Source organism: Venturia canescens, chromosome 9 (assembly GCF_019457755.1).
Source record: "Venturia canescens isolate UGA chromosome 9, ASM1945775v1, whole genome shotgun sequence".
NCBI lineage: Eukaryota > Metazoa > Arthropoda > Insecta > Hymenoptera > Ichneumonidae > Venturia > Venturia canescens.
The window spans coordinates 17,595,661-17,611,155 of NC_057429.1; the positions used below are offsets into that span (position 1 = coordinate 17,595,661).

General features: G+C 47.0%; 1 protein-coding gene across 1 annotated transcript in view; it reads left to right on the forward strand.

Annotated features, from left to right (window-relative positions):
• The first annotated feature begins 2,391 nt into the window (after positions 1 to 2,391).
• LOC122415526 (putative uncharacterized protein DDB_G0277255) overlaps positions 2,392 to 15,495 on the forward strand; it is a 34,784-nt gene continuing 21,680 nt past the window's right edge. Inside the window, exons 1-2 of the mRNA XM_043427703.1 lie at positions 2,392 to 3,036; positions 4,662 to 4,892. Of these exons, the coding sequence (XP_043283638.1) occupies positions 4,689 to 4,892 (204 nt within the window). The 5' untranslated portion in view covers positions 2,392 to 3,036; positions 4,662 to 4,688. The remainder of the gene's footprint in view (positions 3,037 to 4,661; positions 4,893 to 15,495) is intronic.

The following is a 15,495-nucleotide window of genomic DNA, read 5'->3' on the forward strand; positions in this document are numbered from 1 at the left end:
AGCACCAACGTTGACGTTTCCGGGTTACATATGCGCCAAGTTTCTCGGTGAGCTCATTTTCGTTATTTTTTCTTCTCGTACTTCCATGAGAATTGAGGTGCTCCGCGAGTACAATTCCGCATTCGAGGTGAATTGAGATATTCGTTCGTATAATTAAGGCCACGCGACGCGTGCGTCTACCAGAAGCAAAGTTTATTCTGAGAGGTTTACTCGACTGATTTGTGAATCGTGCCATCTCGTCTCGTGATGATCATCGTCAATTGACAGCGTGTGACACCCACGCCGTTAGTCTCTGACGAAATTCATTCCCGATCGCGATCAAAAAATAATGTGAATCAAATAAACGAATCAGTTTTCTCTCCTTCTCTATGCTTTTTCAGGTCGTGGGTGTATATCGTGTTCTCTCGTTTCGTATATTACGAATCTTACCTGCAATGCGAGCCCTCCAGATCCCCAGCAAACTCTCCTCTCTCTCTCTTTCTCTCTTTTTCTACATTTCTGTCCTTCTCATTCTCGTTTCTCTCCTGTCCTTTTTTATATTTCTATCTCTTTCTCTCCGTTTCTCTCTTCTCTCCGGCTCCTCCAGTATTTCCACGTGTGTAGAAGCAACGCATACGTGTTCCTCGAGTGCACAAGCGCATGAACATTTCTCTTGGCTTTCTTTGGCGTTGTCGCGCGCGCGCACATAAGTTACAATAAGTTACAATGCGCTTGGGCACTCGCCAACGAGTGAGGACAAAGTCGAGAGTTCGCGGTTGTAATAACGAGCGGCAGGTATGTACGAGGTGGATTCTAACGATACTACGACGTTATAGGCTCGCTGTACAGTTTCGCATTTGCAGCTTTGTCACACACAGACGGGCAGCTGTTAATTGTCCGCAGTGAGTGTTGTAGCGGAGGAACTCGGTGGGGGGAAACGTGACTCATATTACTGCAGCGACAATAAAATCATGGGAGCTCCTAACGAGCTGAGTTAGTCAGTTTAGCACACATCTGACGAATTTTCTGGGATTCGGAGAGTCTTGATAAGTGCGGCGAACGCGAGAGGCACTATTGCTGGTACTCCGGACTTTGAGATGTCTCCGAAAAGATAATGGTGTGTTACGTAGAAGCAGAAACGCGGGCGCAAAAGCTTCGAATTGGTCTCTGCTTTTTTCGGGCTCTGCGATCTTTTTTTTTGCTCCGTCTTATTTTCGGCTGAGCGGGATCTTGCAAATGAATCGACGTTCGAGGCGATGAGTTCTCGATTGGATTTGCATGGACTTAAGGCTTAAGGCTTCGCCTGAAATTTTCGTGAATAAGCGATTCGTAATTATTCGTATTTGTATTCGAGGCTGAAAGTTCTGACATTCGGTTGGGGATCGTGACTCAAAGACGAAAATATTTATTGTAAATGTTCGTGAGCACGAGCACATTGACACTCGGAAAATTTATGACGTTTTTCCTGTTTGCGTGATTCTTGTTTAGACATTCGTTACGCGGGTATTTGTTTACAAAATTTCCTCCGAAAAGTTATCGCTCGGAATTCTTCTTGTCTCGTTTGTATATCGCAACAGTTACGCCGTATAACGAGAATCGCTTTCGTTCCGGCTAGTTCTCCAGCTTCCACCCTCGCACTTTTCGCCCTCTCACTCTTTATCTTTCCCACTGGAGTCTCGACGCCTTCGCGCGCTCACGCATCGTCGTAGGAAGGCCGTTTTCCTTCCTCTTTGCTGTAAGAAATCTTGTGTGTACGAGACAACACACGGCAGAGCGAGGGAGAACGAGCATTGTGGGCGTCCATGGGACGTTCTTTGTCGACTGTCACATTTTTTCAAACTTCGCAGATCTTCGTGCTCCCCGTATCACACTTCATTTTAATTCTTATCAACTGTCTGCGCGTGAAACACATTTTCTATGCTAGAAAATCACAGTCGAACCAAATGAGGAGTTTTTCAAATCATTGACAACGAGAAAATCGAAAAAAACTCGTGTTTTTTTGTAAATTCACGAAAAATCTGAACCCTGCTTGACACTTTGTTGAAGAACATTATCCACGAAGCAAAATTCATTCAATAAAAACCAAAGCACTCCAATTTTACTGAGTAGCCGCGAAACGACGTCGATTATTTTGCAACCGAAACGAATTGAAAAGGAAAATTGAAGATGCCTCGAGCCAGCATCGTTTCCGGTCCCATTTCTACCGCATTTACCAAAATCCGCCGTCAAACGCGCACAGCTCGTCGTCCAGAAAATTAACTTCTCGTAATCGAGTCGGCGGTTTTGTTTTTCGCGAGGATCTCAACGATTTTACAAAATGCAGTTTCAAGCAAATAGGAGCGATGACAAAAACATCGTGATCGAGTTTGCCGAGGAAAAACGGTTCCGCAGAGAACGGCCCGTGTGAAAGAGGCTCTCTGGCGGCTACTACAACGTACTACTCGATGGTAAGAGGAGTGCACTGCGTCCCGCGACGAGGCATTTTTGTAGTCAGTAGTGGCGTAGCCCTCGTGCCGGGAGTATCTCGATTTGACGCGGAGTACACGAGGCGTATTCGGTCGTTGATGTATAAATACGGACTGACGTCTCGTTCATAAGTGGCAAAACTATCGAGCGATAATAAATCAAGGAATTTGAAAAATCGGTGAAAGTGTCGGGACGAGAACGTTTTTTGGTTATCGTCGAAAGTGCTTTGTGATTTATTTTCATTAACTGTTTTCGAGGCTTCGAAGATCGAGGGAGGAAATAAAATCTCATTTTCGTTGGAAAGATTATTTTTCGACGATACTGCGACGAAAACTTTGATCGAATACTCAAGAAATCGGAGGTTTCAGTGCGTCTTCGATTTTTTTTGAGTGCTCGAGCTCGTGACAAGCCCCCGAATTTCACGGGCCCGAGGAATCCAGTGCACGACTCTTATTCAATCGAGCTCGAAAGCCGATGCCGCATGTTTGCCAGTCAAACATGATTCACGTGCATTGACGCGCGATCTCGTCGCGGGGAATCCGGAGCGTAGCTGCGCTCGTCGCACAGACCGGTCTACGTCCGGCTTTTACAGTGAGTAAAATATTTCTTGTTTCTCTCAATTTTTATGCTCTCTCGCCTCCCTCTCGAGCTCTCTCAACTTTTTGTGACGCGATTCCTCGGATTCAATGGGAACCCCCTTACTGCGAGGCGCACCGGTGACATACACGTGCGCATTCTCCCGTCGCTGCAGGTGCGTTACAGAAAAAAGTCTCGGGAATCGAGGCGCGATGCGATAAAACAAAAACTCGTTATTCCTCATTCTTCGTTGCGGCCTCTTGTTCGCGACAAGGTCATCGGATTTTATGATCCGCGTGGACCGAATCCAGCGGGGGACGAAACAAACATTGCGGCTTTAGGAATGACAGTCGCTGTCACAGTCACCTCTTTTTTGCTTTTCTTGGTGTTTACCAAAGGCAAATCTAATCGCTGTTTTCTTTGGCTAAGGAATCGTCGCAAAACGTGCTTTTGAACTGTTTGAAAAAGACACGGATTTGAGGGGATTTTTTGCTGTTTTTAAACCGTGGAAAATTGAAACGTCCGAGTTGCGACCAGGTTTTTACGAGTCCTGGAATTAGCATATTGACCTTCTCGGATTAATTGTTCGGGAACGAGATTTTTTCCGTGCCGCTGAGTCATGAATATTCAAAGTGTGTGCACGGGAGTGTGCGAAAGGGTTCGTAAGATCCGAGCAGCGTTCCGCGAGCGACACCTCGGGTGCGTTGTTCGTCTGGAACACACGTGTACGCACTCTTCACTTTGAATACGAGCAAGATGTGCACCGTGCAGTCGAAGGAGTTGTCGAGCAAGAGCCCTGCGTCTGGCCACCTCTTTCATGTTTCATACCAAAAAACACGAGCATCGAATGGTGTTTGTAAAAGAATATTTATCGAGAGCATCAGCTCGAAGTTTCACGACGCTTGAGCTCGCAACGTTCGAGTTCAACGAAAAGACCTAAAAAAATTCTCCAATAATTACACTAATTCTCCAATTCTGTTTATTACCGAATTTGCAATTCGTACTTTTTCAACTTACACCAATGATTTCGTGAAATAATAAATGGGCGAATTACAAATGTCTTGGTTAATTTAGTTGAACTCCAACGTCGCAAACTTCAGCGTCGTGAAGTCTCAATTTTTCTACAAACCTTTTTCTCCTTTATTTCACATTCAAGGAGTACGTACACGTGAGTGTTTCGTCGGGCGAGGGCTCCCGAACCACAAGTGAAAGCGAATTATTGTTGTTTCTCGTTTTTTTTCTCATACGAAAGAATGCAGTCTGGACAACGTACCTTCTCTTTGCTCTTTAATAACACGTATCATTGTGAGCGTATGAATAATTTTACTCGAATTGCCTCCCATTGCACACTCTGTTCTCTGACAAACTCCCCCGCTTCCGGTTATTGACTTTCGTCTCCAGCACACACACACACACACACACGCGCGAGCAAATAAAGCTTCTTGGGTAAATTTAATTGACTTATTTCGAAGATAAGGCGCTTCGCCATAGTCTACGGTGAATGATCCTGATTTCTATCGAGATTCGTCTATGCCACGAAACTATTGAAGTCGTTGAGTTAATGGAAAAACTGAAGGAAATCGAAAGTGCTGAAAAATTGAAATGAAATTCGAATTGAATTTTGTACGTGAATTTTTCAGGAGTCAGGTTGAAAACGACGCGAAGGGATGCTGAAACACGTGTCGGTCTCGCCCTGGAGAGGACGAGCGGACAGCGTCAGTCTCGCATCGAGCGGGGGTGCGAGTAGCTGCGGAAGCGGAAGTCCAACCCCCGGTCACACGCCGCCACCCTCGAGGGCATCATCCTGCGCGTCTCTTGCGCCACTCACTGCCCTTTCGAGTTTCTCACCCGCCGACGCTGCGCCACAACAAGTGAGTCTTTACCCGAAAAACGCAGTAATCACGTTTGCGAATTTTTCCGTCGAATTTCGACTTTTTAAGAGTTTCGTACGAAAATGACAGCATGCAGTTTTACCAAGTCCTGAACTTTCCGCTCGTGGGAACTCTAATTTTTGTTGTAATCTCGCGTTCGGGGAATTCAGCGTCACAGGTTTTTTTTGTAGTCTCGAAGAAAAACTCATTTTACGGAGCAAACTTGGAGCGATATCAAAGCCGCGTTTTTTTCCTTCGATGTTTGTTGAATAAAACGTTTTTTATCTCCATTTTCCTTGGCGCACACGGCGTTACTCTTAAGCACGGGCCAGATGTTAGGATTTTTTCTCATCTCCCTGTGAACTTGTTCGTCCTCAGCCAGCACAACTTCGACTTCGTGCCTGTGCGTAAACGCCTGACTTTTTTCATTCAGTTTTGTTTCGTACCTCGGAGGATCGCGTTCCATATCTCACGGAGCTTGCGAAATAATCCCGCCACATTGCTGTCGGTTCTCTCTGTGTCGCTTGTGCGATCCGGGAGACGATGACGACAAAAAACGTTTACATACTCGCGCGCGGTGACGCACGGAGTTTAATAAAGCGCGATGCGAATGAGGAAAAAAGACAACGGAATCGCACTGTTTATCTCGCGTGCATTCGCAATGTTCGCACATTGCCAGAAGCGTTTCTTCGAGACTTTGGTTAGAAAAAATCGGATTTTCCGATATTTCGGAAACAGGAAGAAAAATAGATTCGGTGTGCTGCTGACGAGAGTCACGATTCGATTCGTACAATTCTACTTCCAACCGTGGGACTTTCTGGCTCATTCACGAACTCGTAAACAGTTACAATTTCCTCGACGTTGTCTACCGAGTTCCCCGACGATATTCCGAGACCAATTGTCTTCCTCGCGCCCCCCGATTCTTAATCTCCGCTCCAGACCTAATCCCTCTCGTTAAAGTCTAATAAATCCAGGTGTTCCGAAGGCTCTTTCTCCGCGTAACCGTGCCTCCGTATCTTCGGGCCCGATCGGCGCTTTTTCGAGGGGCTGAGAAAAAAGCGGAGCCTCGCATCGTTCTGCCAACTTCACACAAGCGCAATTCTCGCCTCTCGAAAACTTTCTCGGATCGCTCTGCTTTCGGTGCGTTTTTCACCAAATTATTTCCTTAATTTCATCATTTTCCCTCCAATTTTCTCGGTCCTCACGGGCCAACTTTCTCATCGCACGTTTCTCTCTCATGATTCTTTCGAGTCCAGAAAAACAGAGGCCTTGCTCGTCTTGCTTCGACACATGTTTTTCTCCTTCCGCGTGTTTTCCCCGCCTTTCCCCACATTAGTCTTTCACGCTCTTCGCACTCTGCTCCTTCTCTCTCGATCCCCGAGCCCGGAACTCTCGAGTGTCACCAAAACCGTATTGAATTTTCCTGTAAACGATGTTATGCGGGCTCGTAGATACAAATTTGTATGGACGGAACGTCGCATATGTTTCTTGTCTCGTTCGAGGCATTACGACACGTTGTTATGACCCATGACGCCGGGAAAATCACGATGAATACTTGAGTGAAATCGTTATTAAGATTTTCAGCGAATACGAAACGTTTTTTTCCGCAAATTCTTTCTCGGGTGGGAAGTAATCAAAAAATTCGATGGGCACCAACATTTTTGGGTTTTTTTCGACCGAGTAGTCAAAATAAAGGTTTCGATTTTAGTGGATTTTTGAAATGGCGCGAGAATCAAATTCGGTTGAACTTCGAGCGTGAAATTTTGTGTTTTTCCTGGTGGAAAGTAGCCAAAAATCGTGAACGATTTGGATCAAAGCCTTCGGCCAATGTTGGCTGAAGCCAAAGTGCATTTAAAATTACCAGCAAACACTCTTTCGTGTACCGCACGTTATTCGTGCATGCTCGTCTGTCAAGTACTTTTTCGAGTTGGCTGCTCGAGAGACGAAGATTCATAAAAGTGTGCAGGGCTGGGAGACTTCGGATTCTCGGAAGTCTCAAAGTGGTCAATATTTTTTTTCGTACGAATCTCTCAGACCTCTCAGCATCTGTCTCCAGAAAATCCGGTCTCGTTTTTACGAGCAGTACGCTTTTTTCGTTTGTTTACGTTGCACTTTTGCTCTCGAGAGGATCCTTTTCCAAAGTCATCAAAACAAAACTGCAGAACAAGAGTTCAGCTTGGCGGACTCGGTCTTCCGCTATAGAGATTGTCGAGCTTCAAATCGATTTTCACTCCTCGAGACTCTGAATTTGCAGAAAAAACTGAAATTTCGATATTTCAAAAAAATTAACTCCCACCTTATTGATCCGTTTTTCAATAAACTTTTTGCAACTTTCGGTTGAAACTCGATATTTCTAGCCTCACGATCCGTTGCTTCGTATAGTCTTCCAGAAAGCGTTTTTCAAGAGAAACTCCATAGTTCCCGGATCCACGAGGCTCAATCGGACAATATTTTGATTATTTACATCGATATCGTCGAGGTAACGAGCCGGGAGTTTCCATGCACGGGGTATTCGGCCCCGTTTTCATAATCGCATTCCGCGAGCGTGCGTCTAGTGGGACTGTGAAAAATGGAAGTCCCAATTAAAATTCGAGCCACACGAGAGGGTTTTTCGCGTGTGTGCGTATTCTGTTGTGAAGAATGTGCGTTTCTGGCGAGCAGTTAGAATTTTTTGTCCCATTGAAGACACGAGGAGGGATCGTGTCGCGGAGGAGCAGATTCCATTCCGTGAGAACCTCGTTCCCATCTTTCTTTCCCTCTCGTCGATGCGTTTGTCCGTCGTTCTCTCTCTCTCGAAGCACGCCGAGTTGCCGTGATCTCGAACGAGACCGATTCCTCGTTTTTTTCCCCAAGTCCCATCGCTTCTTCTGCGTCTCTGCTGTGCGCCCGAAGCTTGGATGATGCATTGGGGAGCAATGTGGAAAAAGTCATCGAACGAGGCCCCGTTCGGAGCTCCCTGCGCTAGGGCGCTCTCGTTACGCAGCATTTTCTCGCGGACGTTTATTATTACAGTTCAGCTTGTCGAATTATCCATCAACGTTTGTATACGTTGATCATTGGACTCTTTCAGAACGAAGCTCCGAGTCGTGATTATCCTTACAGCGAAGATTCTCTGTTATTGATGCACCACAGAAAATTTGAAGAATCGATTCTTCGCTCGCTGGAAACTGCTCTCGGTGTTGAAACGCTGCGCACTCGATTTTGGACTCGTTTCGTGTCAGCGGCGAGTTCGAATTCGTTTGAATATTTACTCACGTGTTCACGCGGCCGGAAAATGATCTGGCGTTTTCCAGTCTTCCCGACCCCGTACGATTATCGCCTTCCCAATCGCATTTTATCTATCGCTGATTACTCGATAAGAGAACAGAAATGGCGCACAATCAATTCTCGCGGGCCTCCTTCGCAGATTGTTACGTTCACGTGAGCCGAGCTCACATTCTCTTTCGATGGGATCCGCTCGTTGCGCCATCATTTTTATCGCGATGAAGCCTGCACTTTTTTTCAAACCCAATGCGTTCCGGTTCTGATCACTCTCGGACCCGTCCACGGCTTCTTCGTGGCCTGGACAGCTCTCGCTTCTGCCGGATCACGAACCTTCGAGTCTATGGGCGCGACTAATACAGCATCTTTCAGAATGGATCGTACTTGGCTCGGCTTTCGCACTCACGGAATTCGTGACTTTCGTCAAAATTGGTCAAACTCGAGCTACGATTTCAATGAAGAAACTGTTCAACGTTTTTTTCTAAAAATAACGATCGATGTTGCGAAATCGTTCGAATGTTTGCACGCGGTTTTAAAGGATTGGGAAATCGCAAATTTGTTCTTTCCAGTGTAACGCAATTCGGTCTCTCGATCGGAAGGTTTTTTGGTGACTTTTTGAAGTTCGCTGCGTCATCGAATGAAAGATTTTGTTGAAAGTATCATATTTTTCTCAAGTCGTCGTATGACTTGTGTGAATCTCGCTGTACGACGAGAGTATTCCGCGGCCCAGAACGCTCGTGACATCCGGCGCATCGGCCCGTGTTTCCGGTTTTTCGCGCCCTGAGGAGCCCGCGTGTCCTTGACTCGTCATCTGCACGGGCAAGCGAGCGAAAAAGGTAAAGAAGGAGCGAAGGATTCACGCGGTAATGGAATATAGTTGAACTTTTCAGTTTCGCGGAGACACGCAAGTCCGACTCTCCGCTTTTTTGTTGCTTATTATATGCTTTTGAATACAGACAATAAAATTATGCAGTTTCGTGAACAAAAATGAGATTCGAAGTTGAGGCTAAAACAGAAATAAATATTGCTGGACTCGAAATCTCGAGGATCGGGAAAGTGCGCGAACGCGGAATCAACATTTCCACATTTCGAAGGCTAAATTAACTTTTTTATTTTTCTTTAATGAATAAAATCGAATCATTTTCGTCGACGGTCAACGAGCCCGTTTTTTCTTTTAATTGCTTAAACACGAAGCGTCTTTTTCACGACGGATGTTTGCCGATTAACTGGATTAAAGGGAGGACGTGGAATTCCGCGTTTTCTCGAAATTGTCGTTCATTCGTAGTTTCCGGTGATATAAACGAGGGGCACATGCGTCCGCAGAGATACGACGGAGCCGGCGGAATCGCCTTTATTTCTTGCATCAGTGTCCTCTCGTGTGTTTTTAATCTCTCTCTCTCTCTCTCTCTCTTTTTCTTTCTCCGTCTTCCGTCTCTATTTCGTTTTTAAACGCTCCTCCTTGAGTCCCTCTCGGTCTATCCTCGTTTCGTCCGCAGGATGAACCAGGAAGCTGCTATAAGAACGTTGGCGTCGGTTTAATTACAAGCGTGCAAGAGGCATTAGCCACGGCGGCCACATTTCGAAGCTTCGGAGTCAGAGGGGCGTAAAATTTTATTTTTTCACTCGATCGAGTCGCTCTTTATTGCATTACGGGGTCGATTAGCGTTGACTGGCAGCCGAAAAGAGCAGCTCGCGTCTGTTTCTCTCTCCGGAGCTCGGGTGGTTGCGCCTTTTTTATAGCGAGCGATTAAGGCCCGCATGGAATGGTGCATTTGATCGAGACGCCGAGGCCGTTTTCGTCACGTCGCGCGCGCGCGTTTATCTCCGGCTCGAAATTTAGCCGAACAGTCCCGCAGCCTCGTCAAGGAGAGCTCGTCCGTGCCTCCCACTCGCCTCTCTTTCCCGCACATTCCTTTTTATTCTTTTGTCATTTGTCGAGAGAGAAAGCGGATCGGCGAAAGAGTGATCGCCCCGGATTGAACGAGCAGACTCCAGCTGCGCGCGATCGCGCCTCCATTCGACGATCAGACCTCAACAAAATGACCAAAAATTCCGTCTGCTCGCGTCCTGTCGCACAGTTTTCATAGCCATCGCGATAGCGCTTGTTGAATACGGCAGAGCGAGCCCAGACGCACGATACTCGGTACGGGGCGGAGAAGGAAGTCGCTTTCCGCGTTTCTATCAAAGTTGCAACGCGATAACGTGCAGTCGAGCTTAATTTATGCGCGGATTCGTTCTTTTCGATTTTACTAATATTTTGAAGCGAAACCGTTGCGGATTCTCGTAAAAATGCACGTGAACGAGCGCCGGGATCTAATCGACATTGCGGAAGCAAAAAAATCGGTGTTATTGACTCGGAACTCGAATGGAAAGTTCATTTTCGAACGAGGCTCGATTCTGAGATCGTTAAGGGATAAATCAAATCATTTCCTTCCCGTTCCCCGATCCCGGATTTTATTTCACGCTCCCGCGTCGCGCATCAGAGAACCGAATCAACAATGCGGGGGAGTCCGAAAACTTGAGCGATGCGAAAGAAAAGATATTTCGTTGCGTTCCAACGGCGCAAAAGTGAACGTCATTCCACTACGGCGGTTCAGCCTCCCGAGGGCTCGCGCTCTGGACCAAAAGTTTCACCTTTTCCGCGAACGCGGCTGCGCGAAGCGCAATGAGTCACGGTAAACCGAGTTACCGGTTGTCCCGTTCAACCGTATCCCGTTCAAAGTGCCACCGCGCATCCACACATCGTACGGCGTTGCGTCTCCGCGTTTTTATTCTTTTCGCTCCGCGTCCGGCTCGCATAATTCGCGGCAGCCTCGAAGGTCGCGCGCGCGCGCGCTATTCTACAGCGAAAACGCGACTGGAATGCAATCCTTTCGAGGATCAACCTCGCGCAGTACATTCGCATCGCAATTTTTCTTGCGGAATCGATGACTTTTCAAGGCGTTTCTCCAACTGTAAACGCACGCTTTCACCTTTTTTGCCATTCCAAATATAAATTTAGATAAACTTGTGTAGTTTCCGTCGTAATCGATCGAACGGGAATTCCAAAACTTGCACAACCTGTGCTCACCACCACGAATACGTGACTATTAATCGAGAAGCCCCTGCGTCATTTGGAGCCGGATTGATTCGCCAAAAATTGTGACGATCATGGAGCTCTCCAAGTTATTCAAATTCGATGAAATTTTTGCGGAATCCGCTAAGCCGGAAGCAGCAAAACCAAGTTTTGCATCATTCGAAATTTTCTTGCCCGGATGAAAAAGTTTGCTAAGGCTTCCAACAACAAATTTCGGAAGCTTGAAAAAAATTTCGTTCCCAGTGCTCGCTTTTGTACTCTGATTACTGGGACTTGGAAGCACGAAAATGGGCACCGGATGCTGGCGAGTTCGTAGTTTCCTCAATGAATGCGCGCGTACGAGCGAACCGTTTGCGTAGCCGCGTGTACATGAGGCCTTTCGATTCTCAGCGATGATTGATTAACGCGGTGAGTACGATCAAGTCGAGTGCGTTCTTACCTGTGTGCAAACGGAACTCGTGGTGAAAGCTGAACGCTGCTTGTACTCCGGTCAGTAATTGTGCGAGCACGTGGTCTCCGATCCCCCGTCTTCGCGTTCCCCCTTCTTCTCCGTTGCTCGCACGATCGTCATTCGCGAAAGTCATCGACGATTAATCGACGCGCAGTCATCATTTTTCTGAGAATAGTTCGAACCTCGCGCGACAAAAAATTTGCTGTAAACGTCGAAGATTCCTTCGCTCACTCGCGTCGAGCCTGTGGATTTCGCACTTTTCAAATTCGTGCTAATTCCACGCCGGATTCCTTCTCCGCTACATCTCAGTCGCCGTCTCTCGGATATTGAAACTTTTCTGCTTTTCTGTCCAAGGGTGATTCGCAAGAATGCGGTGACCTCGTGCGATTCAGCCTGGGGGGAAAAGTGCTGCAAAAACAATCGTGAAAAGGTGGATGTTTCGACGCGACGAGGTCGCGCTGGGCTCTCCGAAGAACACGAAGAAGGCGCAGACACAATTGAATTGCAGGTCGTCGGGAAGCCTCGCTTCTCCTCCCCGCGGGCAGCCCTTTTTCGAATGGTGCGAGTGCACGACAATGCGAATTATAAACTCACCGTGTCATCGCTCTTCGGGTGCTCCTGAGGAGCAGAGCCGAAGAACACGAACGCTGGGTGTTCACTCTCGCGAGGCGTTTTTTCCTCGTGGGCAAAGTGTCGGAGGAACGCGCAGCCCCCCCTGCGAGGCGAGCTTGCAGAAGCCACTCGCACACATGAAAATCCACATGGATACGGGCATAAACAATATCAAATAGAACGTGTGGGCCGAGGTAAATGCATCCTCGGAATTACAATTGTCCGTGGAGGTCGCGACGGATCGACGTCATCGTTATCGCGTCGATCAACAGAGACGAAGGCCCTCTTTTCGCTTCTCGTTTTCACGATTCCCACGCTCAAAGTATCGGTACGCAATAATCGGGACGATCGCAATACTTTCAGAGTTTCTTACTCGTTCTTAGATGTTGAATTATTCAAACACTTTTTACGTTACTTTTTCAACTATACCGTATTTTTAATTTCTCCGGAGCCTTGGGAAGATTCATTTTGATGTACATTTTCGGTTCTCCGATCGCGAGATCTTTGATAAATGCTGGTAATTTATCGATAAGTGGGGCTCCGTCTCGACAGAATTTCCCTTTAAATTAATTAAAGTTGGCCACAGTGGCCTCGAGAGTTGGTCGATTTGTCGGCTCCGTTGGAGTTTCAGGAATCCGGAGACCCTTTTACGCAGCATCCTTCTCCGTTGGACAGTAAACAAAAATGATATTTCCACGCTTCGGAGCATCGGCATTCGAGGTCTCCTGCAGGTTCTTCATTTCGAAATTTTTTTTTGGTATCGTGCGTGTGGAAACCACGAAAGACCGAAATGAACCCTTTCATTAGGCGTGCGGTGGCGCGAGGGGCGAAAGGCCGGGGGAGGGGTGAACATCTGTTGGGAAAAAAGGTTTCTTCGATGGCAACAAAAGTGCGCGGTGAAATTCTTCGCACATGTCTTTTTTGCACGTCTGTCATCGCACAATGGAGCTGAAAATATTTTTATTTCCATTTTTTATGCATTTTGTCTTCTCTCTCTCTCTTTCTCGCGTCGTACGTGCTTCGATGCCGACATTCGTCGATATCTCGAGAACGAAGGAGAAAGAGCGAGAGAGAACAGAAACCGCGAAAGGGACAGGAAAGCGAGAGAGAGTTGGAGGTTTCCTTTATGGTGCTTTGAACAATGACACGTTTTATGACGGATCGTCGGATATGCAGCGGGATCGACCGGACAGTTTTCATTCTCTCTAACTCCTCCCTCCCCTCCGGCCAACTTATTCTCTCCTCGCTCGTTGTTATCCCTTCCTTGGCCCCTCGAGGCAGGCCCTTTGCTCGCAACACCCAACTGTATTTATATCCCCGCGTGGGATCTAATTCGTTACTTCCGATCGCTCAACGTCACGAATCATTTTATTTGTTAACTCATTCCCAAAGCCCGGTCCTTGGTCGCTTCTAACTGGAAAATTCGTCTCGGAGACTCTGAATTTTCGATCGAGTTTTTTCTTGTCTCGCACAAAAGGCGATTCTTCGTTAAAAATTTCAAGGATGATCGATTTTTTCGAACTTGAAATAACCGAAAGTCCGAAATTGCTCGATCCGTCTATTCGCTGTATCGAAGTGATTATTTCGATGCGCTTCCCCCCGACGCGCGTATCTTGAGACCACAAAAGCTTTGTTCGACTCGAACTATTCGAATTTTTTAATAAATTTTTGCCCCGCATTCCTCGCCTCGGGATTGCGTGAGCGTGGTTGAAACGAACCGCACCACACGCTGAGAATCGCGGTGACACAACTCTGCTTTTGAAATAAAGAAAACAATCGCGATCTTCGGACGCGAGTGCTCGATTTTATTTCCACGACGAAGCTTCGATGCTGCCAAGATCTTGCATTCCTTCGCGACTACTTTTTTCTTCTTCGATATCAACGAAATTAATTAATCACTCCAGTCCCTACAAGCGGTTTGACTTAATCAGGCTAAAAGGAATGCACCGGCCACACGGGATTGAGCCTTCGATGGAATTCCTCTTCGTGTAGAATTTGAACGTTCGATTGATCAAAAGTCGAATAAGTCTTGACTCGCGCGTCATTAAAGAGAGAAATCGGGTTGGGATATATAATAAGGATCATGCAAACATCTGGCGTACAGTGCTCTCATTCAGCGCACCGTAATTTCATTACTTCGAGATCGTCGCGCTGACTCATATTTTCATGTTAATTCATTCTTTAATAATTTCCTGCTGATAGCCAAACCTCAAACTGCTCTTGCCATGAATAATATCCTCTTTGCTCAGCTCCAGTGGCCAAAGATACTCGCGTTCGTGTGGTGTCGTAAAAAAATGAGAAAATGAGGAATCACGAAAAGACAGTTTCGAACATCTCGAAAGTTTGGCTTCGAAAGTAATCGAACGTTCGATCGCCACTTTCGAGTTTCCTCCGCGAGACTCGAAATAGATTTCTGCAACATTTCCGTGCCTGAAGACTCGGGGAAACGCGATGACAGTATACTGAAAGCTGCATGAAATTTGGGACTGATCCATCAAACGAGATGAATGATATACGTTCCAGTAACTATGAAAACATGCGCCGATGGCGAGGAGCACCAGCGGAAGTACGACACGCACTGCGTGATCACGTCCGTGGAGCGACGCCGCACAGGGCTCTCGAAAGCGAAACGACGTCTCTTCGTATATGGCACATGTGTGAGGCTGCATATATTTATGTCCCCCGCGTGTATACAGGTATGGAAGAGCGAGGCTCGATTCATGGGACGGTGTGCGACGAGTGGAATCAGCCGGAAGCGCTCATCCCTCGATGTGTTCTCCCCGTTGGAGGATCGCTCGTTCCTAGTTTTTATTGTGATCCACCCTCGCGGAGCGGCGATCGATGTACGCAGCAAACAGTGTTTCAATTCGTGCGTGAGATCGAAAAAGTGAGCTCGGTGGAGTCGGATAATTCGGCAGATAAGTGAGGCTCCAACCCTTTATTTCCTGTTTCTTTAAATTCGTCCCCAAGCGTCTCCGCGAGATAAGATAAAATAGTTTGACTCCGAATTAGCCGCAAAGTTTTGCGTCCGCCTCTGATTTATGTTTCCGGGCAGAGCAATGGTCCGCTGGCCTTTTGGTGTCCAGGGCGATACGGGACGTCGGTTCGTAGATACTTTGGCTACGCTCCGCGCAACAATGCTCCGAGGGCCGCCTCGGGGGGCGATGCTGCGACGCTGAGAGGCGAATGAAAAAATGCTCTCT